General features: G+C 34.5%; 1 protein-coding gene across 2 annotated transcripts in view; it reads left to right on the forward strand.

Moving 5' to 3' along the window:
- Nucleotides 1-24,477, forward strand: part of CNTN5 (contactin 5) — a 1,339,954-nt gene that overhangs the window by 860,187 nt on the left and 455,290 nt on the right. For both annotated transcript variants that reach the window (XM_050758026.1, XM_050758027.1), the window contains exon 7: nucleotides 22,518-22,613. In XM_050758026.1, coding sequence (XP_050613983.1) covers nucleotides 22,518-22,613 — 96 coding nt within the window. The remainder of the gene's footprint in view (nucleotides 1-22,517; nucleotides 22,614-24,477) is intronic.

Below are 24,477 nucleotides of genomic sequence, written 5' to 3' on the forward strand. Positions count from 1 at the left end.
CCATGAACATGGAATGAAGCAGTATAAGTGCTAAATATATCGCATGAGCACTAAGTGCTCTATTCAGAGGAAGAATAGAATCTTTTCAGGTGGAAGTCTCAGCAAAGGTTTCCAGGAAAGATTGAGGACTGAGCTCAACACTAGAATATAAAAATTAACAACTCCACAGGAATTTTTCATTTAGTAGGAACATTCTAGAACAAAATGCCTTTACATCAAAAAGGTTCACTTTTAAATTTTACAGTGGCATCTCCAATATGAACAAGGAATGTCAGTGTCATTTTCTGCCCCAACTATGTATCAAGACACTCTTATAACACCCTAAAAAAGCACATGTTCTTATTTGTCATTGCTATCATTTAAATAAATCTGATTATTATTGTGAGCAAATAATAACTGGACAACTTGGGCTACCACATCATGAAAGATTTTTAAGTCTATTATCTATTCTCTTGCTAAACCTTAAGCAACTTTAGAAAAAAAAGTTTGCTTTCAGATAATTCAATAATGTATTCATTTATTAGACAAATATTTGTTGACCACGCAGTAAACAGCAGACAGGATTTTAGATACAGAAAGCACAATGATACCTAAAGCACTGGAGTCTCTCACAAGTTTATGCCTCTGTGTTCGTGGCAAGGGTACTGCAGGAAGGATGTAGTGAGATGTGGGCAATGAAAAAAAATCAGATCCTTTTTGATTCCTATTTAGGTTGAATTTGATTGTCTCCAATTAAATTATAATATGTTAATATATATTCTGATAATAAAATGAGCACCATTCTATCCATTCCTTCACATGAAGCTAACCAACATCACATTGTCTTTATCTATCTATATATGTGTGTATATATTAACATATGCATATTTATATATTTTGTCATATATTTGGCTAGAGCAAATAATACATCGTTTTTAAAAAATTATCTGACTTTGCATAGTTTAATCATTTGGGGCTAAGGATTAAGAGACAGTGAGAGATAGCATTTCTCTTTGTTTTCTGATGTTTGTGCAGCTGTTTCCGCTGCCTTGCCAGGGTTTTTTTTTCCAAAAGGGAACTACTGGTATCCTTAATGCCAGCTGGTGGCATTCTTTTATTAAGCAAGATGAAAATAAAATGATCTCTTCCTGCTGCTGTTGCTATAGTGACTGCTGTACCTACCATCTCCAGTTCCCCACCTAGTAGGGGTATACAGGTTTTTCTGGAGCCAAATGTATTCCTCGTGGTGGCATAGTTCACATTTCAACCTCGTGCTTCATTTGTCCACAGACTTTTCCTTGTTTACAATGCAAATGATCTTTCTCATCCTCACTTTCTAAGAAGTAAGGTTTTAGTTCAATACTGTTAACCTCTGTTAAATGTAAAGGCTTATAAAGACGCCAGAGTCCTAAATGTGATATGAATAGTTCTGGATAACCAAAACCTAAGAAACAAATGGGGAGTTTCAAATTTTATAGGTTGTTTTCTTCACAAGCTATTTTTGTTTACTACCTGCAAAAATCTAACTACAACTGAAAAAAAAAATCCCAGTATATTATGACAGGTACCAGCAGGAAAAAAAAAAAGCATGAATCCACAGCCATTAGATCAATACATTTTGAAAACTAAATATTTATAAACAGACAAAAATAAGGAAATGACTTTTGGTTAGCTATTCCTTGGAAAGTCTTTTCACCTTCCTAATAAAATACCAATGATTATGCAGAAAAACAAATGGTAGTTATGATAATTTTGAAATCCAAAGTCAAATTGGAGAGGATTTATACAAAATTTAAGCTACATGGTTTTGGATTTAGAAATATCTAAATTTTACCTCATGAAGCTGATTAGCTCTGCTTATTGAGAAAACGTAGGAAGATATTTTGTCCTTCCTCATGGCATACCATCATCATCAGTGCTGCTGTCCAGAGTCACCAGAGTATTTTTCTTGACATGCCCCAAGCATTTACAATAATTTGTAGTTAGCACTTCCTATAAATATATAAGGCAGAAAACAAGTAGGCCTAGAAAAGGCACATTGCATTTGAATTATATAATATATATAAATATATCCCAGTGGATAAAGTGCTAAAGTAGGGTATAAGGATATTAAGAACCTTGATAGCATCAGATAATAGAATTGTGATTTTTGCTGCTCCCCATCAGTTCAGTGTCAGAACTAGGCATCTAAGAGAAGAGAATGTCTCACCTTAGTCCAGCAGAGCTGTCGTAGATAAACGTCTGCTAGAGCTGGGAATTTGAAAAGGACTAGTCAATATAGTTAGTTACCTCAGAAGAAGGCTTGATCTGTACGGTAAGTGAAATGAAAAATTAGCATACCCTATCTGGTGACAAATGTCAAGTGTGGAGATATCTCTTCAAGAGAGAATTAAGAGTCTTCAGTTCAACATGGCTGGCTAGAACCAGATAGTGCCATGCCTCTCTCATGGAAAGGAAACAAAATAACAAGTGAATACTAACACTACTAACACTTCAAGTGGATCATCCAAGAGATCACTTTGTGATTCACCAAGGAAGTGACAGGACCCACATAGAGCAGAGAGGAATGAAGCCATGAAGGTGGACAGTAACCTACCCAGAACTGGTACGGAGCCGAGGAAAGCTCCCTAAGGTGGGAAAGTGAGTGGGGAAAGAGTGAGTGAGTAAGAGCCTCCCCTGCGGATCACATTTCTGCCATGGACTTTTGTAGCTCAGCTCTTGACTCCCTCGGGCCTCTGGAACAGCACAGAGCTATGTGGAGTCTATGCAGAGGCACTGCTCAAGCCCACATGGAGCCAACCCCACAAGCTTTTGATTTTTGAGCAGCCTGGTTCCAGCAGCCACTGCCCCACTGAGAAGAGAGACACAGCATTTTTCCATGTCACTAGAATAGATACTGCGTCCGTAGTACTAAGGAGCAGCTAGACTGCATACTGCATAAGCCCTCGCCTCTGCAGCTCCTTAATAGGTGGGAGTCACTGGCTTGGGTCCCCAGCACAGCCTCCCTGCATTTCCTGAACACTGCAGTCATGGCTCTGTTTTTCTGAGTACATAACTCTCAGAGGTAGCAAACAGGCCCTTCCCTATCACTGCTGCCTTCTCTCCTCCTGTTCCCAAGCCAGGGAGGGAACAAGAAGGTGGGGCACGTTTGTGGACCTCCAGTATGGAGGTCATATGTCATAGCTGACATATGGAGGAATAGTGGTAGGCTGTGTGCCCCACAAGTCCCTGCCTTCACTGCTCTTTGCCAAACACAGCTTGCTGCCTTTCGGCCCATAGCACACTTAGCCATCCCCTGGCTGATCACTGCTGTCATGGCTCTGTGTTCTTCTTAGTACATATCTTCCAGAGGTAGCTGTCAGGCCCTTTGTGATCACAGCTGCTGCTGTCTTTGCACATGCTGCTCCCAGATTGAGAGAGACTGAAGACATGGGTCACTTTCATGTACCTCCAGCATGGGACTCCACAGCTGAGATACAGAGGAGTAGCAAACACATGATGCACTCCACAACTTCCCACCTCTTCTGTTCCCTGCCAAACAGAACTCACTGACTTCCAATCTCCGATGCAGCCTTTCCACCCCTGCTGATCCCTGAAGTCATGGCTTATTCCTCTGAGAGCCCAGTTTCCTGAGGCCAGCAACAAACGTTCAAAATTGTTGCTTCCACTGATTCTGCTCTTACCACCCCCAGGCCAGTTCAAGAGCAAGAAGGCATCTCACCTTTGCATGCTTTCAACAATGAAATTTAGAACTGCTTGTGTGGGAGGGAAGTCCAAGCCCCATAGCTGTCAGCCGCATTTGCCCCAGCTGAAGGTTCTTGCTCTCCAAATGAAAGGCCCACATCACATCTGCCCTACCCCAGCCTGAATGTTTAAGCTTTGACCCAGAGCCCTGTTAAAAACATAACCCCAACAGCCCTCTGATATTCCCTCGGAATCCCACCACCTAAGCATTCTGCCTACCCTGACCTGAGAGTTCTGCCAGTGACCTGGGTACTAGCCCATCGCTTCCCATCACAGTGAGCATCTGAACTAGACTAGACCAAGTAGAAAAAAGAACTTCATTGCATAAAAACTGTTCTTTTGAACTAGCCCAGTCAGTCACAAATAAAGAAAAAAAATTAAAAAACAAAACCTTTGAGAAATAAGAGATTATATAATGTAACTAAACCTACAAGTTATTGTAATTGCTAAGAGAGAAAAAGGAAAACAACCTGGAAAACATTTTTGAGAGAATAACTAATAAAAAAAAATTCTAGAGGTAGATATTCAGATATGAGGAATCCAGAGAACACCTATGAGTTAATATACAAGATGAACATTACCGAAGCATATGGTTACTAAACTATCCAAGGTCAGTGCTAAAACAAAAATTTTAAAGGCAACTAGAGAAAAGGTTCAAATCATCTACAAAGGAAAATCAATCACACTAACAGTGGACTTCTCAGCAGAAACCTTACAAGCTAAAAGAGGTTAGTGTTATATTTTTAGCCTCCTTTAAAAAAAAATGTTAGCTAAGAATTTTATATCACTACAAACTAAGCTTCATAAATGAAGGAGAAATATTGTTTCCCAGACAAGCAATCACTGAGACAATTTATCACCACTAGACCAGCACAAGAAATGCTCAAAAGAATTCTAAATATGGAAACTAAAGGATGAAACTTGGCATCAGAAAAGGGCAGATATATACAGAACTCACAGACTCTATAAAGCAACTGCATAATTGAAACTCCAAAACAACTAGCTAACATCACTATGTCAGGAATAAAAACGTACATATCAAATTAATCTTGAATCTAAATGACCTACATACCCCACTTAAAACATGTAGTGGCAAATTGGATAAATAAATAAGATCTAATGATCTGCTGTCTTCAAGAGACCTACCTCACATGTAATGACATCCACGGGCTCAAAGTAAATGGTTGGAGAAATATGTTACAAAAATTGAAAACAAAAAAGCAGGTTGAACAACAATATCAAGTCAGAAATCAAAAGAAAAAGTTTAATGAATGAAAATAGAAAAATAACATACAAAACTTCTGGAACATGGTGAAGGCATTGCTAAGAGTAAAGTTGATAATATTAAATGCCTGTAGAAAAAATAGAAAGACCTTCAATTAGAAATGTAATGCTGCATCTCAAAGAACAAGAAAAACAAGAACAAATCAAACCTAAATGTAGCAGAAGGAAAAATACTAAAGCTGACCTAAACGAGTTTGAGGTCAAAAAATGATACAAATGATCAATGAAATAAAAGGTTGGTTCTTTGAAAGGATAAAAGAAATTGATAGAATGCTAGCAAGCCTAAGGAAAAAAAAAAGAGAGAGAGAGAAGATTCAAATAAGTACAATTGGAAATGATTAAGATGACATCACAACTGATACCAGAAAAACAAAAAAAAGATCATCAGAGACCAGTATGATCACCTTGATGAACACAAACTAGAAAACCTGAAGATGTAAGACAAATAGCGTAGTTCCTGCTTCAAGAAGTTCATTTATTCATTCACTCAATCACTGCTTCTTTCAGCAAATATAAATTAAATGCCTATTATATTCTAGACACTTATAGGCACTGATGATACAGCAGTGAAAAAATAATGAATTTGCCTATCAAAGAACTTTAATTGTTTTCATTCATTTTGTTATTTAAAGAATATTCCTAGAAATTATATATTTTTTTTGTATAGTGACTACAATGTTTTTTATTTCATTATTTCTGCTTTATGAAATCTTACTACTTTTATCTTTATTCTAATAATTCTTTGAGTCTGGCAGATATACAAACATAACTTTCCCAAGTAATGTTAAATTTATATCTCTTTCAAACAATTTTATATCCTGTATTTTTCTAATTTTACTTATTCTACTGAATTGGTTAGAATTTCGTGATCAATGTACAGTTGCTTTAGTGGAAATTCCTCTAATGTTTCTCTATTAAGTATAATATTTGTTTCAAGTTAGAGAGAATTAGTGAAACTAAGCTGTTGGATTCTTAATTTGGTTCTCAGCTTGAACATTATTAGTGTATAGAAACACTATTGACTTTTGTATATTGATTTTTGTATCCTGAGACTTTACTGAAGTCACTAATCAGGTCTAGGAGTCTTCTAGAGGAGTCTTCAGGTTTTCTAAGTAAACAATCATATATTCAGTGAACAGAGATAATTTGACATCCTGTTTCCCAATTTGGATGCGTTTTATTTCTTTCTCTTATGTAATAGCTCTGTTTGGGACTTCCAGTATTATATTGAATAGAATTAGTTAAAGCAGCCATCCTTGTCTTTTCCCAGTTCTTAGTGAAAATGGTTTCAACTTTTCCCTATTCAATCTGGTGTTACCAGTAGTTTGTCATACATGGCTCTTACTATTTTGAAGTATGTTCCATCTATGCCTAGTTTGTTGAGGGTATTTATTGTGAAGACATGATGGATTTTATCAAATACTGTTTTTTGCATCTGTTGAGGTGATCATACAGTTTTCATTCTTATATCTGTTTATGTGGTGGATCATGTTTATTGATTTATGTATATTGAGCATCCCTTGCGTCCCTTGAATAAAGCACATTTGATCATGGCAAATTATCTTTATGATGTATTATTGGATTCAGTTTGCTAGTATTTTGTTGAGGAGTTTTGCATTGATGTTAATCAGGAATATTGACCTGTCGTTCCTTTTTTATTGTCATTTTGTCCTTTGCTGATTTTGGTATCATGATGATACTGTATTTGTAGAGTGAGTTAGGAAGAGATCCCTTCTTGATTTTTTGGAATAGTTTTAGTAAGGTTGGTACCAGCTTTTCTTTGTACATCTGGTAACATTTGGCTTTGAATTCATGTTGCACTAGGCTTTCTTTTTGTTAGGAGATTTTTTTATTATTATTATTACTGATTCAATTTCATTCTCATTGTTGGTCTATTCGGGGTTTCTATTTCTTCCTAGTGTAATCCTGGAAGATTGTATGTTTACAGGACTTGATCCATTTCCTCTAGGTTTTCTAGTTTGTGTTCATAAAGATCATCATACTAGTCTCTGTATCAGTTGTGATGTCATCTTAATCATTTCTGGTAGTACTCATTTGAGTCTTCTCTTTTTTTTTTCTTAGCGCAGCTAGCATTCTATGAATTTTCTTTACCTTTTCAAATAACCAACCTTTTACTTCATTAATTCTTTTTATCTTTTTTTTTTTTTAACCTCAAACTTGTTTAGTTCTGCCATAATATTCGTTATTTTTTTCTGCTACCTTTCATTTGTTCTTCTTTTTCTAGTTCTTTGAGATGCACCATTAGGTTTCTAATTTAAAATCTTGTATTTTTTATGTTTACTGATATATGTATATTGAGCCATCCTTACATCTCTGGAAAAAAGTACATTTGATCATGGTGGATTATCTTTTTGATGTATTGTGAGATTCAGTTTGATTGTATTTTGTTGAAGATTTAATGCTATAAACTGTAATGCTATAAATATTCCTCTTACCATTGCCTTTGCTGTATCTCAGAGGTTTTTGTATGTTACATTTCTATTTTCATTCATTAATTTTTTTTTTGTTTTCTGACTTGATTTTGTTGCTTAACCTGTTCTTTTTTTGTTTTTTCAATTTGTGTAACAGATATTTCTCCAACCCTTTACTTTGAGCCTATGGATGTCATTATATGTGAGGTGGGTGTCTTAAAGATTTCAAATGATTAGGTCTTATTTATTTATCCAATTTGCCACTGTAAGTTTTAAGTGGGGTATTTAGGTTATTTACATTCAAGATTAGTATTGATATGTGATGTTTTGTTCTTGACATAGTATTGTTAGCTAGTTATTTTGGAGTTTCAATTAATTAATTTCTTTACATATTAATACTCTCTTTTTTTCATCACTCTGTTTCCCTGCTAGCTTCATACATGTTTCCAAAGCTTTATGTGTTACTATATCTTTATGGTCAAAAGATCTTTACAGTGATTCAGAATGTGGGCTCTGGAATCAGACATCTTACTTAGAATTTTACCTCTATTATTTTCTAATTATGTAACATTGGGCAAGGTACATGGCTTCTCTGAGCTTCACTTTCTCACGAAAGTGTCTAACTAAAAGGATATTTTAATAAGAAATAAATGAATTAAAAACACACATATGTAAATATTCATTGTATAGTATGTGGCAGGTAGTGAGTATTCAGTAAATGGTAACTATCATCATTATCATCTTATCTCCATTGTCCATACCTTTTAAACGTTTGGGGTGAGATGACATTTGAACTATAAACTGGTAACATTTTCTGATAACTTCTTTTGGTCATACATTTTCTATTTTTTTTTCTTGAGATGGAGTCTACTTTGTTGGCCAGGCTGGAGTGTAGTGGCATGATCTTGGCTTACTGCCCCCTCCGCCTTCTGGGTTCAAATGATTCTCCCACCTCAGCCTCCCAAGTAGCTGGGATTACAGGTGTTCACCACTGTGCCCTGCTAAATTTTTTTTTATTTTTAGCAGAGATGGGTTTCACCATGCTGACCAGGCTGGTCTTGAACTCCCGACCCCAAGTGACCTACCCACTTCAGCCTCCCAAAGTGTTGTGATTACAGGCACAAATCACTGTGCCAGACCTAGTCATACATTTTCTATTCATAAGCATAGAATGGTTTACTTTTTTTCTAAATCTAAGCTCAGCTCACCACTGAGGCTTATTCATTCAGAAATATCTATTAAGTACCTAATATGGTGCTTGGCACATATACATGCAATTAATATTTGTTTAATAAAGGAAAAAGGAGTGAATTAAAAAGAAAACTGAATTGTTCTTTAGTAAACATGGTGCTAGATGCTGGATACAAGGATATGTATGCTACCTTTTTATGTAAATTAATAATGGCTGTCATTTATTAAGGGTTCAGTGTAAGTTAAGGTCTGTTGTTGGATAAACTGCAAGCATTATCCCCTGACAATCATTTTGATGTTGGTATTGTTATTCCTGTTACACAAGTAAGGAAACAGGTTTATCCAAGGTCACATGGGTAATAAATGGAAGAGACATAATTCAAATCCATGTCTTTCTGATTCTAGAGGTCAAGCTTTTATACACTGCAGATGCATAAATAACTTGACCTCCCGCCACAATGACTTGAACTGGCAATACAGAAAAGTTACTGACTTTCTAATAGTAGAAGATTAGTAAGCTTTTCTACTGCTGCCGATTTTAGTGAACCAGAGCATAGATCTACTCTGTTTTTGTACAGCCCACTAGCTAACGAGTTTTATTTTTAACATTTTTAAATGTTTGAAAAATCTGAAAGAATAGTACTTTGTCATATGTTAAAATCATATAACAGTACCTACATAATAACCTCAGTTTTGCCTTTTGTCCTGCAAAGCTTCAAGTATTTACTCTCTGACCCTTTATAGAAAATTCTGCCTAACCTTGAACTAGACTATTTGGGATGCCCTTCAGCAATGTGAGTAATGCGTATGCCATAGTTGGTTTACAGAAAAATGTATCTTTAGCAGATAGACAAATTAGCCCTACACAATTTCTGGGAACTGTTTTCTTATACTTCAGTGCAAAAGAGCTAGAGCAACGTCAAAACAGAAGCAAAAATCAAAAGACTGCTAGCACATTGGGCTGATGCTTAATGTAAAAAATGAGATTCATTCTCTCAAGAATTTATTTATATAATTAATGAAAAATTTCACACAAAAGTAACCTGTTAAAAATAAATGATTTTAAATGCCCTTTTAAATGTGCAGACAATAAACTGAATCCTTCCTTAAACTTGAGCATTATCCAAATATTACTTTACATATTAGTTGAGCCTAAATGAAGATCATAAATTAAAACTTCCTGAAATAATTGAAAGGTAGGAAAGAAATAATTGGGCCAAGGACAGGGATCAGATTTGCTTTGAGGTAAGGTATGAAGTTTTTAGCCAAGATGTAAGATAAGTTGAAAATTGATCACTAGTCAGCTGAGTTATGAAATAAAACAGCTTCCAAAGATTTTTTTTTAATTAAGCATGCTATAAATTCTTCAGCTAGAACTGTTGAGGTCATAGCTTATTAAAAATGCAAATCTATGTTACTTGATTAAACTATAAAACAAAATGAGCTAAGGGAATCAAGAAAGCAAGCAATTTATATCTTCAAGTAGTTGATCAGAAGGCCAGAACTATTGTGAGTGCTCTGCAATACACAAATGAAGTTGAAAACACATTTGGCAGAGCAGATCACTCAAGCACACATATTCGAACAGCATAAGAATTCCTGTAAAGGGCTGTTTTGATTTTTACTTTGGTTATGGCATAACCATAACCAAAACCATAACCATAGTATAATCATGGTTAAACCATAACCAAAGTAAAACATCAAAACAGTTCTTCACAGGAATTCTTATGCAGTTTGGGACTGGATTGGATTTGCAAAGTGAAAAAAACCTGTTTCTTTATTAAAATGCAGTTCTCAGGTTGAAAAGCATAATATTATACTCAGCATCAAACTGTCTTAAAAATCTACTCACCAGTTAATTATGTTTTTCTCATTAGACATGTTGAAAAGAAATAACTGTGTCATCTAGAGGGGCTGTTCTAAGTAGAGGCTAGTGGAGGCAAAAATTGCATGAGGAGTTGAAAGAAACATAACAGCGGGAAGTTTCTAGTAGATAATAACTGCCATCACCCTTGGTCAAAGGAACACCACTAGCTTTAAAACTATGGTAGCTTCCAAGAAACTCTAAATATAATTTTCTGGAGAGAAAATTTTCAAACGACTCATCTGACAAAGGCTTAATATCCAGAATATCCAAGGAACTGAAACAACTCAATAGCAGAAAAACAAATGATATGATTTACAAATGGGCAAATGAGCTGAATAGATATCTCTCAAAAGAAGACCTACAAATGGGCAACAGATACATGAAAAAGTGTTCAACATCATAATAATTAGGGAAATTCAAATCAAACCACAATGAGATATCGTGTCATCCCAGTTAGAATAGCTGTTATATAAAAGGGAAATATAACAGATGATGGTGAGGATGTAGAGACAGGGGAATCTTTTTTACAATATTTTTGTTTTCTTTAATTGAAAGCAAATATTGTATATAGTTCTGTCATCATATATAGATAATTTTGTCTCTTACATATGGTTTTTTATTATACTTTAAGTTCTAGAATACATGTACAAAACGTGCAGGTTTGTAACATAGGTATACACTTGCCATGGTGGTTTGCTGCACCCATCAATGTATCATCTACATCAGATACTTCTCCTAATGCTATCCTACCCTAGCCCCAAGCCCCCACTACAGGCCCCAGTGTGTGATGTTCCCCTCCCAGTGTCCATGTGTTCTCATTGTTCAGCTCCCACTTATGAGTGAGTACCTGTGTTTGGTTTTCTTTTCATGTGTTAGTTTGCTGAGAATGATGGTTTCCAGATTCATCCATGTCCCTGCAAAGGACATGAACTTACCCTTTTTTATGGCTGCATAGTATTCCATGGGATATATGTGACACATTTTCTGTATCCAGTCTATCATTGATGGGCATTTGGGTTGGTTCCAGTCTTTGCTGTTGTGAATAGTGCTGCGGTAAACATACGTGTGCATATGTCTTTATAGTAGAATGATTTATAATCCTTTGGGTATATACCCAGTAATGGGATTGCTAGGTTAAATGGTATTTCTGGTTCTAGATCCTTGAGGAATCACCACAGTCTTCCACAATGGTTGAACTAATTTATACTCCCACCATGGTGGGAGTATAAATACCAGCATCCCAATTTCTCCACATCCTCTCCAGCATCTGTTTTTTCCTGACTTTTTAATGATGGCCATTCTAAATGGCGTGAGATGGTATCTCACTGTGGTTTTGATTTGCATTTCTCTGATGACAAGCAATAATGAGGTTTTCTTCATGTATTTGTTGGCTGCATAAATGTCTTCTTTTTAGAAGTGTCTGTTCATATCCTTCCCCTACTTTTTCATGCATTTGTCTGTTTTTTTTCCTTGTAAATTAGTTTAAGTTCTTTGTAGATTCTGGATATTAGCCCTTTTTCAGATGGATAGATTGCAATAATCTCCCATTCTGTAGGTTGGCTGGTCACTCTGATGATAGCTTCTTTTGCTGTGCAGAGGTTCTTTAATTTAATTAGATTCAATTTGTCAATTTTGGCTTTTGCTGCCATTGCTTTTGGTGTTTTAGTCATGAAGCCTTTGCCCATGCTTATGTCCTGAATAGTATTGCCTAGATTTTCTTCAAGGGTTTTTATCGTTTTAGGTCTTACATTTAAGTCTTTTATCCGTCTTGAGTTAATTTTTGTGTAAAGTGTAAGGAAAGGGTCCAGTTTCAGTTTGCATATGGCTAGCCAGTTTTCCCAACAACATATATTAAATAGGGAATTGTTTCCCCATTGCTTGTTCTTGTCAGATTTGTCAAAGACCAGATTGTTGTAGATGTGTGGCATTATATCTGAAGCCTCTGTTCTGTTCCATTGGTGTATATATCTGTTTTGGTACCAGTACCATGCTGTTTTGATTACTGTAACCTTGTAGTATAGTTTAAAGTAAGGTAGTATGATGCCTATGGCTTTGTTCTTTTTTCTTAGAAATGTCTTTGCCATATCAGCTCTTTTTTGGTTCCAGATGAAATTTGAAGTAGTTTTTTTTCTATTTCTGTGAAGAAAGTCAGTAGTAGCTTGAAGGAGATATCATTGAATCTGTAAATTACTTTGGGCAGTATGGCCATTTTTATGATATTGATTCTTCCTGTCCATGAGCATGGAAACTTTTTCCACTTGCTTGTGTCCTCTCTTATTTCCTTGAGCAGTAGTTTGTAGTTCTCCTTGAAGAGGTCCTTCACATTCCTTGTGAGATGTATTCCTAGGTATTTTATTCTCTTTGTAGCAATTGTGAATGTGAGTTCACTCATGATTCGGCTCTCTGATTCTCTATTATTGGTGTGTAATAATGCTTGTGATTTTTGCACATTGATTTTTTTATCCTGAGACTTTGCTGAAGTTGCTTATCAGCTTAAGGAGATTTGGGGCTGAGATGCTGCGATTTTCTATATATACAGTCATGTCATCTGCAAACAGAGACAATTTGACTTCCTCTCTTCCTATTTGAATACTATTTCTTTCTCTTGCCTGATTGCACTCTCCAGAACTTCTAATACCATGTGGAATAGGAGTGGTGAGAAAGGGCATCCTTGTCTTGTGCCAGTTTTCAAAGGAATTGCTTCCATCTTCTGCCATTCAGTATGATATTGGTTGTGAGTTTTTCATAGATAGCTCTTATTATTTTGAGATGGATTCCATCAATACCTAGTTTATTGAGAGTTTTTAGCAAGGGGTGGGGTGTTGAATTGTGTCAAAGGCCTTTTCTGAATCTATTGAGGTAATCATGTGGTTTTTGTCATTGGTTCTGTTTATGTGATGGATTATGTTTATTGATTTGCATATGTTGAAGCAGCCTTGCATCCCAGGGATGAAGCCAATCTGATAAGCTGGTGGTGGATAAGCTTTTTGATGTGCTGCTGGATTCAGTTTGCCAGGATTTTATTGAGGATTTCCACATCGATATTCATCAGGAATATTGGCCTGGAATTTCTTTTTTTTGTTGTGTGTCTGCCAGGTTTTGATATCAGGATGATGCTGTCCTCATAAAATAAGTTAGGGAGGAGTCCCTCTTTTCTGTTTTTTGGAATAGTTTCAGAAGCAATGGTACCAGGTCCTTTTTGTACCACTGGTAGAATTCAGCTGTGAATCCGTCTGATCCTGGGCTTTTTTTTTTTTTTTTTTACTGGGAGGCAATTTGTTACTGCCTCACTTTCAGAACTTGTTATTGGTCTATTGAGATATTTGATTTCTTTCTTCTTTAGTCTTGGAAGGGTGTATGTGTCCAGATTTTCTAGATTTGCATAGAGGTGTTTATAGTATTCTCTGATGGTAGTTTGTATTTCTGTGGGATCAGTGGTGATACACACTTTATCATTTCTTATTGTGTCTATTTGATTCTTCACTCTTTTCTTTTTTATTAATCTGGCTACTGGTCTATCTATTTTGTTAATCTTTTCAAAAAAACAGCTCCTGGATTCATTGATTTTTGAAGGGTTTTTCATGTCTGTATTTCCATTTCTGTTCTGATCTTAGTTATTTCTTGTCATCTGCTAGCTTTTGAATGTGTTTGCTCTTGCTTCCTTAGTTCTTTTAATTGTGATGTTAGGGTGTCGATTTTAGATCTTTCCCACTTTCTCCTGTGGGCATTTAGTGATACTAATAGAAAAAAAATTGATTTTTAAGATTAGAGAGAGTAATCTTGAATTCATACAATACAGAAGAGTAGGCATTTAGGTATAGTTTTACTTCTTCTACAGCTCCTCAAACTACAGAGCACCATCAGGAAGGTGGGGTGGGTATTTTTACATTATGATAGTCTTTTTCTATGTTCTTCAAATAAGGAACAAAATTGTCCAGTTGCCTATTATTTTCCAAAAAGTATATCCTGGAATCTTAGAATAATCCCCTTTATTTTGTGTCTTATAATACAGAGATTGGAACTGTATACATATATTATTAAAAATATTTTTACTTTATTTAAAAATATATCTTTTATTATATGTCAAACACTGTATAAAAGGTTTTAAAATGTAATTAATTATTATGTGAATATAAAGTCTTCTAATGTATAATTTAATAGATATATCTGACACATTTTCTCAACTGTAATAGATGAATATTCATTTCAGCAACTTTTTTGTATGTTAGGTTTCCTTAGATAGATCATGCTAAAACTACAGAAAGCTGTAACGTTGTAAATAAGTGGGATGAATTTTTATGCTGATAACATTGTTTTCCTCTGTTAGAGTATCAAATCAATTACCAAAATATATTTTATTTCCTATTCATTCTAATAATGGGTATTAGGAAAATTATTTCGTAAATGTGAACATACACATTTAACTAGGTTTGAAGTTATAGGTCATATATAATTACACGTTGAAAATAGGTTCTGAACTTACAGTCACAGGCTGTGAGTTAAAATCATGAAGTTTTTAGCATCTAGAGATGTAGTCCCAGTGTGAAAAACTATCTTCCTTCAGGCTAAATCTGGCTATACGCGTGTTTTTGTTTTTTTACACTTACAATGTAAGAGAAGAATAGGCAGATAGTCCAATTTAACAAAGGCTGAAGTTGTGCCAGGGGAATAAAATGAAGGGAGAAGGGGTAAGGAGTCACAGTAGTAGGCAAGAAAGTAATTATGTAAGGAAATATTATGAAATAACTGAAGAGGGTAGTTAGGCATGAAAGCTTGAGAAACAATTTAATACACCTACAAGTTGTAAGAATTGCTGTACTAAATGATTTGCCGGTTTTACTATGACATCCTTTTCTCATCACAATGGATTTGTAGTATTTAAACTCTCTGTATATGTTGTGTTTATTCTTTCATATTTTTCTTTTTAATGCTTAGCTTTAAAATTTTCTAAGACTTTTAATGAATTAAGACTGACCTGAATTTGGAAAAAAAAAATGAACTTAGAAGTAAACAAATTAGGATTATTTATCTAATTGTTTATGTAGATGGTAGAGATTTTATCAAATGTATAAAACCTCTGCCAGAGTTCATAGACTGTATTCACATTACACACACTGATACCCACTTTTTCATTGTAGGTTATTTATCATATATATTATTCAGTGTTGAAGTAGCTTTTTGTAACATATGAAATACAAAAGAAAAGACCTAAAATCAAAATCATTTTTATCACACTCTGTGGAAAGTTTATCATTTCACAAAAGCAACTGCAATTCACTTTTTCACTTATGATGTAATTACAAGTGTCTTGTTCAAGGGAAGCATATGCTGGTTTGCATCTGTTTCTTTTTTATAATCCCTTCAGAGGACTGATTAATATCTGATCATATGTAAAGCGAAAATGGCAAGCCATAGCAAGAGATTACTCATCTGACCTGTTATATATAACCAGAGAAAAAATGGGGCTAATGAAAATTTCACTACAATTTGTCATTATCTTTATAGATTTTCTTTCCTACTTCTCCAGCTGTATCTGAATTCAGTTCTTGTCTTCATCTAATGGATGTTAGTATATTTTTTGAGAGACCTATAATTAGTTCAACTGGTATTTTGGAGAGACAATTTTTATTAAAAGTTAACATTTCCTAAAGGCGATATGATGTCCCATTCATAGGTGACTGATAAAAAATATTTAAAAGAATTGTAGCACTGTATCATGTGGGGTAATAGGAAAGTATTTAATCAAATAAGTGTATTGATTAAAAACATTCTAAACCAAGGGTATCATAATAACTCTAGATTTTTTAATGCTAATTTCAAAGCTCAATCAGTCACTTTGAAAATTCAAATCTTTTCTGCCATGAGTTCTTATTCTTGTTACCTAATTTTAGTGCATGTCAGTGTCCTAATCTTAAATGGGGATAATAAGCCCTCCCATATCTGTTTACAAATTGATCACAGACTCATAAGTTTACAGTTGTCAATAAAACACCAAAAAGCTTCATTTTTCTATGGCTTTTCTGTCAAGGTACCATTCAACACTCACGTTTTTACTTTAGGAACTATGAAGAATCTTATTTACTCTACAGTGTGTTATGTAGCCGTTCTGTGCAAATGACTATATATTAGAAAATTCTGATTTAATTTTTTTCTCAAAACGTGAAAGAACTGCTTTTTCTATTCTTTCTCAGAAGCTAATTTTTAATAAGATGTCCTTATTGAAGATTATTTTAAAATTCCTAAAATCAGTGTGGTTTAACTTCCAAATATTGAATTGCTTTTGTCCTGGTATCGTTTTTAAAACTTTAGAATCAATCACATTGACTTTGGTTTGCCAACTCTATTAGATATATGACTGCAGTGAACTTTTTACTTGCTTTTCCCCTAGATTTAGTAATCTTTAAAGAACAGGAATTAGTATCTACTTCCAGGAAGCCTAGCACAGAGTAGGTATGTTAGTAGCTAGTGTAACTATTTTCATTCATTTCCTTTTCTCTCTTTTCTCTTTTCTAAAGATTTAGAAGGTCAAAAATAGTTTGTGAATGAAGTTTGACTAATTTTTATTATAGAATATTTGCATGGAATGCAAAAAAAATTTACAATGACCTGAATAATCCTGATGGTACTAACAGGAACAATAAATACAGCCAATGAAAAGCTTCAATATGCAATCACTTTGCAAGTGAGGCAGCAAATACCAAGTTAGTATTACAAAACTTGTCAGTTGTTTTTACAGAAATCATGGGAATTAAAGCTGAAGGCCTCTCATATCAGTTCTTTAATCTTTCATATAATATATATGACACTCAAATGTAATTAATGAAACTTCATAAAATCTGTCTCTGATACCTAGTCTAATATAATTTGCCTTTTCAAGGATCTTTTTGTAAATAGTATCTCAATTTTATGAAAAATTTTACAATTTGTGATAAATCGTATCTGTGTTCACAGCACTTTTAGAGAATTAATTGAGAATCCTTGGAGCACTGATAGTCTAAAACTCATTAGGGCCACCTGCAGGATAAATGTGTAGACATGAATACCTCAAGATTAGCGCTGTATTCCTCTGCCTTTTTCCAAACACAACTCCTATAAGCTCGACATTGCCACTTACCCAGAACAGACTTAAGACTGGGAAATAGAAGTCCAGGAGACAAATCAACCACAGCGTTTTATTTCTAATTGTATAGCTTTTATTCTCCTGTCTTGAGCCTTTTCCTCACTCCTCCCCAATAACTAAACCAACCTATTGTATTTAACATACATAAGATACAAGATCAGTGTCCAGAATCTCTTAAGTACTATCTCTTTTGATAGTTGCAGGTACTCTCTTTCCCTCCAGCACTTTAATGCTTTCTAATGAATAATTTTTGAGATATTTTTCAGATGTTTGTGTGTGTACATATAGCTCACTTTCTACCTACTCAAGGTGTCTCAGGAGGTTAAAAAAAAGTAGAAAAGAAACCTTTCTGAATAGTTTGCCAAGTTTCTCAGCCCACTCTATTGCTAAGTGTTAACTTTATGAAGTCTATGAAGTCTTTCAGGAGAAATCTCCTTAGACTGGGGATATCTTCACCTTGTTTTGGCTCCTCTTAAGTTTAGAGTCAAATTTGTAGCCAACTCCCAATAATTTACAAAAACATGTAGTGTATATTCCTAAATTCCTGTTTTGCCCTGCAGACTTCTTACCATGCTTATTTTATCTTCACCTGGAATTCCTCAACTTGTTTTATGTGTTTATTTATTATTATTGAGGCAAATACATATTTTAAGCTGCCTCAAATACTTCGTGGAACAATACAGGGATGAAAAGAGTAACTGAAGAATATCAAGAAGGAAGGAAGACAAGAATACAAAAAGGAAGAGGAGGAGGAAGGAAGGGAGGGAGAGGGAAGAAAAAAAGGAAGAAAGCAAAGAAAAAACTAAAGTCTTTGTGTATGTGTATGTGTGTTCATGTATTTATAGCTCACATTTAGAGAAATGGTGTGAAGTGTTACATGATAAATGTTCATGGAATGTATTTGGTCACTCATGAGTGTGTCTATGACAAGCTGGGCTTTGAGGACTTGGGCTTATATACCTATTTGGTGACCCAGACTCGTGTGAGCTATGAACAGTTGGCCCAAGTAGGTATGATTAATTCATTTATATATCTATATCCTTTACAGTTTTTCTTCAGAACCAGTACCTAACACAGTGTTCAATGTATAGTATGCATTGAATAAATATTTGTTAAATAAATTCATAAAATGGTTTGTCTTACATGTGATCAATATGGCTCAAATCTCCCATCCCAAGTCTACATTCTATCATCTCAAGCTCTTAATAACATCTATTATTGTATGTTTTTCATTTTTCTTTTGCATAGTTCTTCTAGGATGAATAGGTGCAATAATTCTGCAAGCTACTGTTCTAGTTACAGCTCTCCTTTTAAACCTTGTGTGAGCTTCTTAACTCAGAAAAAGAAAGGTCAGAGCAGAGACAAAGTCTAGGGCCCTATGACTTTTGATCACAAAATTTCTCCTCCAGTTTCTTAACTTGACTATTTGTACATGTGCTTTGAAGTAAGTCCAGGAAGATATTTATTTCAGTTTGTAATTTGAACCTGAATTTTAGAGTCTTTGTGTTGTGATTTTTATTTTTACTCTCCTTTTTTTTTTTTTCCTGTAAAGGTAAAAAATAGAACATATGAACACATATTTTTGTACTTGTGTAATTGCAATAAAACAATTCAAGCCCATATCTATAAAAGGGCTTTGTCTTTTTTTCCATTTATCTTCTTGGTATATGTAATGTATCATCTATTAAGATACCATAATAAACACTGAACCTGCACATATAACCACTGAAAGATTTCAAAGTTCTCTGAATACATCCAAAGAAATTAACTCCTTTCTCAGTGAGAGATGAACAGACAGCTAAATTTTCACTAAGACTATTCAGTCTAACCACCATTCCCATCAACCAATAATTTTTTCACATAAACTTTCTGCCTTAGATCAACCATAATCTTGCCTGGAACAGGGATCACTTTTACATTATAGATAATAATGTTTTACTTTTCTTTATAGTAGGAAAGAGTCAAGTGGGAAATGTACATACCCCGTGAAAGTACAGACTTTTTTTTAGTATTTCTCTATATGTCTTTAAGAAAGAAAAAAAATCTACTCAATTAAAAAAAGGAAAAAATCTTTGGGCTTCTGGTGCTATAGTTCCCAGGAAATAATGACACAGAGAGAATTCTATGAGGAAATGTTAAATTGTGCTTGTATTAACAGCTGGCACAAAATAAAGCAATTACAGTGAAATATTATCTTTTGGGTCATTGGGATCTCAAAACACAATTTAGGTCACAATTATTCTATAATGTTCTTTTCTTAGTGTGTTTAATTTCTAGGGCATGCCTGTACTTCAGTTCCTCAGAAACAGACATTAATTTAGGACTGTTTTCTATTAAAACAATTTGTAAATACAATAGGTTGATTTGAAATGTCATAAAAATAAGCATAATATAAACTTGTAGTAAGTGTATTGAAATAGATATTTATGTTTTAGAAACCATTTTAAAAATTCATTAAAAATAAATTGATATCCAAATTGCCTTCCAGAATTTACAGATTCAATGAAGACGAAAAGAGGAAAGTGAAATCACATAATCCCTATAGATGTTAAATTCAGACATGGTGGCTTTCTCCTATAATCCCAGTACTTTGTGAGGCAGAGGCCACAGGATTGCTTGAGACAAGTCTGGGCAACATAGCGAGACTCTGTCTCTACGAAAAATTTGAAAAATTAGCTGAGTATGCTAGCCCGTATCTGTAGTCCCAGCTACTTTGGAGGCTGAGGCTGGAGGATTTCTTGACCCCAGGAGTTACTGATTGCACTGAGTTATAATCACACCATGCACTCCGGCCTGGGCGACATAGGGACGAGGCTCTCAAAATATATATTAAAGCCCTGTCACAACCACTGCCTCACTATCCTGTGTTGTATTTCCAGGAGTAAAGTAAAAGGAAGTCAAATTAAAAATCTTGCCATGCTTTGATTTCATATTAAGATCATTTTTTGGAAAAAAGCCTCTAAGAATCAGTGCGTATGAGTTGAAAGCCATGATTTGCATATATTTGTTACAGACAAATGTCTATGTTGTATTACCTCATACATACAAAGTTCAAAGCGAGACAAGCATAATATTTGGTAATAGAAATCAGAGCAGTAACCTTGTAGGTACATGTATTTGAAAATTACTGACTTGATTTTTACTGCTCCAGAAGTTAGTGTGTATATTTTTTAAAAAACAGTCCCCCAGAAAAGTAGAACTAGAATTGCTCTTTTTCTTTTGTCTTGCTACTTTATGAAAAGCTTAACTGTTTATAAAGAAACATTGAATTTTGTATAAAATCCTAAATACATTCTGCAATAATGAATACTTCTCTATTTATTTGGTATCATGTATTCACTGTTTATTAGACCCCCATGATTTTGGATGTGTTTAAGAAGATTTGGTTATACATTCAGCAAAATAATAAGTAAATTGTTAGTCATCTCAAAAAAATATATATAGAATTTTTCTTAGAGTGCTATAGACTTGTAATTTATCTCCTTCATATCCAGTAGTATATTTTCTTGATTGTTCAATTTATTTGTCAAATTAACATTAAATTTGAAGCCCTACCTTGTATTGCTACAAAGCATATTATTTTATTTTATTTTATTTATTTATTTTTTTTTTTTTTGAGACGGAGTCTCGCTCTGTCGCCCAGGCTGGAGTGCAGTGGCGCAATCTCGGCTCACTGCAAGCTCCGCCTCCCGGGTTCACGCCATTCTCCTGCCTCAGCCTCCCGAGTAGCTGGGACTACAGGCGCCCGCCCCTGCGCCCGGCTAATTTTTTCTATTTTTAGTAGAGACGGGGTTTCACCATGGTCTCGATCTCCTGACCTTGTGATCCGCCCACCTCGGCCTCCCAAAGTGCTGGGATTACAGGCGTGAGCCACCACGCCCGGCAAAGCATATTATTTTAGCGTGAAATAATTACAATATATTTTTAAAATCTCTTTTACAATTTGTGCCTAATGGAAGAAATGGAAGAACATTTCTAAGAAGCATTTCTTAACATGGAAACATGAGTTTATTCATAAATAATACTGAACTCCTACCATTTTCAATAAAGTAGTCTAAAAATTGTCTTATTGATCAACCTAGCCCAAGAAAAGGGAAAGGGGAGTATTACTGAGATATAAATAGTTTAATAAGCAATAATAGAATTACAAATGAAATTACACATCATTCCCTTTTGGACTATTTTCTTTTTAGGAAGGTCTTTTCAAATTGTGTAAATGCAACATAGTTTAAGGGAAGGCAATTGAACTCCAATACTATAATCCCTCATACATAGAAGTGAGTGTTTCATTAGCTAATATTCCCAGACTAATCAAAATGGATGAGAGTAGTTAATTCACAGAGCCCATTCTAGGCTTTCATAAAATGAAAGTCACATAACTTTCTTGTTCATATTTATAGAAAATAGTTTTTCTATTTTTATTATATTTTGTTAGAGCATACAAGTCTCTACTTTGGCATGCTCATGCTTGGTTTTACACATCCTTCTTAGCATGACATGTAATGAAGCAGCAGCTGGGACACCAAGGCCTCTCACCACTTCTATTTCTCTTCTCACTATGAGTGAATGGGCATTATCGGTAGTAGAAATATCAATATGTAAGAACTATTATGTAACTATTTGCGTTAAAAATACTATACTGCCTAGTTTCTGTCTATACTGGCAATTTGAATGGACTAAATAAAAATAAAGAATGTTTTTTCTATGGATGGCATAGATTTATTTCTATTGTGGTATTTAAAATTTGATGATGTAGATATATGTTAAAGCCCTCTTGTCACTGATTAACAAACAAAAGACACCTTGTCAAGATAATGACAGAAAGTAAGTACAAGTTAAAATCGTAGTAATCTTTACATTCTTTTTTGCCTTGGATCTAAATGTTGTATTATGTTGACAGATCTGGGAAATTTTAGTGGCCGGACAAGAAGCGCCGTCTCTGTGAGGGAAGGCCAGGGTGTCGTTCTGATGTGCTCTCCTCCACCACACTCACCAGGTACAGTAGGATCCCATTCTTTGCTGCTGCTGCTCTCTTTTGCTATGTGTTTATTCTTTTAGACAGTATATTGATGGGAGAACATTGCAGGTGAAATGTGCATGGTTTCCTTGACATATATCAGAGTGCCAGATGAGTAATTCAAGATCACGTACTCTAAATACCATTAGATGGGATGCTGAACTCCAATGATAAGATTGTTTTATTGCCATTCTAACTGTTGACTGTCATTGTTATGCCTCTGTCTGCCATCAGTGAAGAATATATTGCCTGGAGCACAAGGGAGGTGATAAACTGAGAGAATGAAACTTTTCAAAATAGTTTGGAGTATCAGAGTTGGGTTACCTGAATACCAACATGCATCTTGTTTCAAAAGAAAAACTGGACACTTAGTTGTTTATGGTGCTCTTTGCTACACTGGAATTAGAACTTCTAAGCAATGCTTTTTTTTTTTGAGTTTCAAACAAAACTACAATTTAGTTAGTAATTTTTGGCTCTTTGAGGTCTTGTTTATAAAAGTCATGGGTAATTTTTGTGGCTTGAGGAAGCAGAAAACTAAACTGTACTCAGATTAATTATATGTACTTCTGCCAGCTCACACCTAATTATATCCATTTTGTTTGAGTTTTATAATTTGAGATGAGAACACCTTTGGAACTTAGTATAGCTTTACCATAGTATAAGTTAAGAGTGACCAGCATCAGTTAAAGAGAAAGAGAAAGAGCACAAGGAAGAACCAAGGAATGAAGGCCTTAGTTAACAACTGGTAACAGAATTGAAGGTCTTGGTATCTCAGTAATTTTTTCTTCTTTAATTAGAGTGATGGCCATATTTGTTTCTAGGTTATATTACCAGTGTAGTAATGGAGCCCAATTTGGCTCTACTGTACATATTTTTTAAATAATAAAATGGCCTACATTGATTTTCTTAAGGCTTCTTTATCTTTATCTGATCCCCCTTCTATATTTTTAATTGAAAGGAAAGTATGCTGCATATCAACAGGAACATATTTTTGAAAACATTTTTATTTGAAACTCAGATAATAATTACAATTAGGAATAATTGTTGAGTTATACCCCTCCAATTCCTGTACATCAATCCAGTTACTCCAGTCTTTCTGTAAAATGTTTGGGGACTTCACAGTAAACATATCTAGTCTTACCTGTATCTAAATCCAGATTTAGGTTCTTTCAAAACGTCTGTTTTAATTTTTTTAATGGATAACACAAAAATTTATATTACATTTAGGGAAATTGTATGGCATTGATATAGGTCATGTCTCATATTGGTTATTAAACAGATTTCATCCAAAGGGGGTATTAGTTGAATAATTGTTAGAGATTACAAAAAAGGGAAAAAGAAGAGGAAGGAGAAAGAGAATATAACAGGCTTTATAGAGGATGAATGAATCCATCACTAGACTGACAGGAGTTAACAACATAAAGTGACCCCTGTGAGAAAATAAGCAAGGTATTCTGAGATATGATCTCATTTTAAGACTGTTGGAATGTGTATTTTTAAATAAAGTGAAATGTAAAAGAATAATATAGAAATCAAAACTGCAGGAATACACTTAAATAAATTATCCAATTTGCAGAGAAGACCATATACAGATTTATGGTGGGAGAATATAGTACAATATAGTAAGATAAGCATAAGATAAGAATAGGCACTAATGACTGATTAAATAAACAATAATGTGATCTCTGATTGAGATCAATATATGTAAATGACTGTTCAATCGTCGTGTTTTACAACCGAACTCATCCTCTTGACCAAGGCCAACTTGATATGTTATTACCAACAGTTGCAATCTCTCAATTGCCACATTTACAAGCTTCCTTTTTTTCTGAACAGCATCCAC

Source organism: Macaca thibetana, chromosome 14 (genome assembly GCF_024542745.1).
Source record: "Macaca thibetana thibetana isolate TM-01 chromosome 14, ASM2454274v1, whole genome shotgun sequence".
Taxonomy (NCBI): Eukaryota; Metazoa; Chordata; class Mammalia; order Primates; family Cercopithecidae; genus Macaca; species Macaca thibetana.